The 5,108-nt window shown below is 36.8% G+C and overlaps 1 protein-coding gene across 1 annotated transcript in view; it reads left to right on the top strand.

Annotated features, from left to right (window-relative positions):
* The window catches only part of fuss (SKI family transcriptional corepressor fussel), an 8,784-nt gene extending 4,339 nt beyond the window's left edge, over window positions 1-4,445 (top strand). The window contains exons 2-5 of the mRNA XM_018448899.1: window positions 831-927; window positions 2,218-2,510; window positions 3,046-3,647; window positions 4,099-4,445. Coding sequence (XP_018304401.1) covers window positions 831-927; window positions 2,218-2,510; window positions 3,046-3,647; window positions 4,099-4,445 — 1,339 coding nt within the window. The remainder of the gene's footprint in view (window positions 1-830; window positions 928-2,217; window positions 2,511-3,045; window positions 3,648-4,098) is intronic.
* Window positions 4,446-5,108: the final 663 nt, after the last annotated feature.

Here is a 5,108-nt window from a genome sequence, read left to right as displayed (position 1 = left end):
GCGGAGGAGGATGTTTTTTTTGTTCCTCTTGCGCGAGTGGAAAACGCGGAATTTATTATCGGACACGAGCGCACGAGCGCGACCGTAAAACATCAGAGATTATAATCAATCTCGTCGATGATGATAAAAACCGCGCTGAGAGGCAAATTATTGTCGCGTCGCATCGGCGATGCATTTTCCATTAGGTCGAATAGGCCCGGACAACCCAATATAGCCGGCGCAAAATTACACGCAATTCTCAAAACAATGTTAAAACAATCACAATTTTTCAAGCAATTATAGAAACGTCAACGGAAACTCCAGTTTTAAATGAAGCAGAAGAAGCATAGAAATTATAAACGTACAAGGTGAATAACTTATTTGGATGATATTACTCGTCAGAAATTGAAATGGCTTTCCGTTCGCAAATTTTAATTAAATAGATATCATATTTTTGCAAATACATTGTTATATACTTGGATTAAAATGCGTGATTTTTAGATGTGATCTTTAGATGCTTAATAAAATATTATTTATATTAAGCAATAATATTATTTATATTATTTATATTAATGTTTATAGTATATTATTATTTATAATTAGTATATCCATATTGCATTGCCAATATGCGGATTTCTAATCCCAATCTGCAAACGTTGTTTATAGTTCAATTTTTAGTTTTCATGATCTTTATGAAATTATTATCAAAAAGCTTCAACCTCCATCTTTATAATCAAATAACGATTTGCACTTCAACCTAATATGATCTGAATGTTAAGATTATTACAAATGAGATTACATTGAATATTTATCTTTCCTGATGCTTAATCCAATAATAATCTCTCTTCCAGAATGGATGGGCCGGCGGTGCTGTCGATGCCGCCGCTGACTTCTTCACAAAAATCGGCGCAATCGCCACAACCGCAATCGCATCCGAAACAAAATCAGGTAACACAGAGACACGAGAATGCAAGTCTTGAAATTAATGGATTAAAATTCTATAAAATGATACAAATCTAGGCCAACATAGAAAGACTGCTCGTGCGCAAGAAAGGAGTAAAAGAAAAATTTAAAAGAAATATTTTTATGGAATAAAATAAAGGCTGAACTAATTAAAATAATAATAAATTGAAAGGGCTATATAAGTCACGCTGGGTGTTCATTGCTAGTTATAATCCGAATATATACAATATAAATAGATGTTTATTATTTTGCACAAACGTTTCAACCCCTATCAGGTCATTCTCAATGTTATTTAAAGGAAATAATCAGCGGAGATGAATTTTACATATTTTAAATTTAAATTAAAAAATAATGAAGCAATCGGCGGTGATGGATTTGTACATTATCTTACAATCGGCGGTGACATACCTATTCTCGTGTTCTTACAGTATTATAATCACCGGTGTGTACCACAGCACCTTACCAGGTTTTCCTCCCTCTCTATTGTATCGAATATTCATTGTTCCATTAATATGTCAGTCCGGAGTTATTTTCTTATCGATTATAATTTCATGAATCGGCCCCGCATTTGAATGTGCTGTAATTCCTTAGTATCGTCGGTTTTATAAAAATTATTTATTTTTTGCTAAGAGGAGCACATTGTCGATTAACTTCAGAATAGTTGTTACGTTGTCAGTGTAAGAGCAATACGTTAAATATTTTTATATAGGCACAAGTTTTAATTTATATACAAATAAAACAATAATTCTAATTCAAAGCTTTTTAATATTATATATTATTTTAATATAATAATTCGTTATTCTCTTAACATATAACTCTATGTATATCATATTAATTTATTATTATTTCAATAACATAATGATAAATGTTAATTTTTTATTCTTTTAATTAACTCATATTATTAACCATTTTTCCCTTATTCACATTTATATGTTCGAGCTTAATTAACAATTATTTGTATAATTTTTATGGATCTGGAGATACGGTAGTGTTTCTGCGCTAAAACAAGCGAAACATCATTTTTATATACTTTTCATGACTCTGATAAAAATCTAATATTATAGCCGGTGTTAATTAAGCATCGAGTCGACTGTAATTAAAAATAATTTAATTATCAGAGTAATAATTATTTAATTATTAGAGTAATTTGATGAATTGCTAGTGTCACGGCAGTCACGGTAAACAAATAAAAGATCAAAGTGCAGCGAGGAAATAAAACGATGCGCCCAAATCTGAGGGCATCCTAGTACGTTTAAATACCGACAGGAGTTGCAGGTGGGTACCGTGTCACTTTACGGGATCCACATCGTGTCGCTGGTAATCGAGGGACAGGAGCGACTGTGCCTAGCACAGATCAGCAACACTCTGTTGAAGCAGTTCAGCTACAACGAGATTCACAATCGTCGGGTGGCGTTGGGCATCACCTGCGTGCAGTGCACACCAGTTCAGCTGGAGATACTTCGTCGTGCTGGCGCGATGCCAGTGTCCTCGCGTAGATGCGGCATGATTACTCGCAGGGAAGCGGAACGTCTCTGCAAGTCCTTCCTCGGCGACAACGCACCGCCCAGGTCGGTACAAGACAATCTGCGATTCTCGTAAAATTGTAAAATTTTCGCAAAAGACCATGCTCAAGAGAAAAAATATGATCGAATAACTCTCATTTTAGTTTACAAAAATATGCACTGAGAAAAATGTCTGGTTGAAAATGAACCGAAATTCTGTATATACCAATCAGAATTCCGGTTATCTCAATTAGAATTCTATAATAGTAGAGTTAATGAAAAAATTTTGATTCGTTTATTTTTAATCAAAATTTCAATTAATCCAACTAAAGATTAATTTCATAGTGAGGGGTTCTGACAATTTCATTTATAAATAATTTATTTAAATTTGAATATTTGGACAAAAAAGAATCTCTTTTAAAAATTATTCTTTCTAAAAATCTAAACTGAAATTGGAAAATCCATACGGATAAAAGATGAAAGTTCCATATTGTTGACGAAGAATTAAGTTTCAAATTGATCATTGACTCTTCTTGATTGAAGTTTTTATTTCGCTTTTCGATAATTGTATAAATATTCGCATGTACGATACACTTTGTAGATTACCTGAAGACTTTGCGTTCTCCGTACATCACGAGTGCGCTTGGGGTTGCCGCGGAGCATTTCTGCCCGCTCGTTACAACAGCTCGCGCGCAAAATGCATCAAATGCGCGTACTGCGGCCTGTTCTTCTCGCCTAATAAGTTCATCTTTCACTCGCACCGTATGGGCCCGTCGGATAAGTACGTGCAGCCGGACGCGGCGAATTTCAACTCATGGCGTCGGCATATGAAGCTGTCCGGTAGTCCGCCGGATGAAATCGTGCATGCCTGGGAGGACGTTAAAGCAATGTTTAATGGCGGCACCAGGAAACGTTTATTAGGCAATTCGAACGGCTCCCGAGAATCGCCGAGTCCAGCGAAGCAGCCCAGATCGTCGCCGACAGGTACCGCGCAGATTTCCACCCTGGTACCGACACCGGCGCATCCCCGTGTACCGCCATTCCCGGAACTACCCCTGCCGCTGTCCCGCAGTCTCGTCATGGACTACGTATGGCATCATCAGCAGGCGGCGGCGGTCGCCGCGGCCAAGACACCCAGCCCATTCGCATTTCCGTCCTACGCCCTGCCTTGGTTGGCCAAGCGAAGTCCCGTTCTGTTCCCCGGTAAGATGAGATTTATAGATAAAAAACAATTTCTAAATAATTGAAGAATAACATAGAAACTTGAATCTACTTTAAAAAAAATTTGTCAAATTTAGAGTCAGAAATATCTAAGTGATCTTTATAAGTAAAAAATCCATATTTTTCTGGCTTAGATTATTGTCCCATTAATTAGTTTAGGCATTTATAATACTGTTACATTCTTTACAATGTTAATCAAATATTTATTTATTAAATTGACAGAAAAATGGCCATCAGACGTAAAATTATTAATCACGTTTTCCATACTTTACGTTTAGATAAAGCTGCTAACGTAAAACTGAAAACTATTATCATAAAAAACTAATATAAAATATCTATTCCTTATTTACGATCACTATTTCTGTGCAATTAAATTGGATGAGGATTGAATTCGACCTCAATTAGGCAGCAATTGCATGTTGATGGTTTCCAGGACCACTGCCGCCACCCATAAGTGGTTCCAGCCCCACGGAACCGTTGATTCCGACTGTCAATCCACCTTTGCATCAATCCGCGTTCCGTCCGGTGATTCGTGGGCCACCCATCGTCGAATCGGCGATCCCGGAGCGACCAACGGACGCTAGTCAAAAGGAAGACAACTCCGATGACGAGGTCGACATTGAGACAACGGAGGACGACCCGGTGACGCCACTCAACGCGAGTCTTCAGAATCTTCACTCGGCCTCGAATTCTGCGATGAGCAGCCACAGCGGACGAAGTACATCGCCGCAATGCTGGAGTCCTCCTCGAGAAACGGTGAGTAAACGAGTTTCAGTTTAGAAAGCTTATCGGGAGATTTATCGAGAAGTTTGAGATCCTCGATAGATTTATAGAAAGACACTTTTCAAACAGAACGACAGGTCACGAGAATTCTATACTTAATAGAATCTAGCCATGAGCAATTTTGACAAAACAAAAGTGTAAAAGAAGGATATAATATATACATATATATTGTTTTTTTTATGTATATTATCTCATTCTAACTTATACCACAATATAAGTAAGAATAATAGGTTCACTCTGTGTCAGCACCTTTGATCTAGCTGCTAAACGACCGTCATATTGTGCATGATCTATAAGAACGAAGTTACTTAACTTCCTTAGACTCTAGTATTTGAATAGAGGAAACTGATTAGTGTGCCATGTTGTTAGTGTGCAGAACAGTCAAGTTGTCAAGAACAGCGCGAAGGATGATTATCAGCACCATTTTTGGCTGAATGAACCTACTGTTCTTACCTATATTGTGATTATACTGTCTGTACTCATTCTAACTTACTAAAATTGATAAAAACAATGGACTAATCAATAGTTTATCATCTTGTGGTCAGATTCTGTTATAAGATCTCTATTCACGATATCATCCAAATGATATTAAAAGGAATCATGACTAATCGAAAAATGATTTTTAACCCTTAATACACGCGATTGGATCATTCGTGTTTT

The sequence above is a fragment of the Mycetomoellerius zeteki genome, unplaced genomic scaffold (genome assembly GCF_001594055.1).
Source record: "Mycetomoellerius zeteki isolate Tzet28-1 unplaced genomic scaffold, Tzet1.0 scaffold106, whole genome shotgun sequence".
Classification (NCBI taxonomy): domain Eukaryota; kingdom Metazoa; phylum Arthropoda; class Insecta; order Hymenoptera; family Formicidae; genus Mycetomoellerius; species Mycetomoellerius zeteki.
Note: the sequence above shows the minus strand (reverse complement) of the source record. Positions and strands in the feature narration are given on the sequence as shown.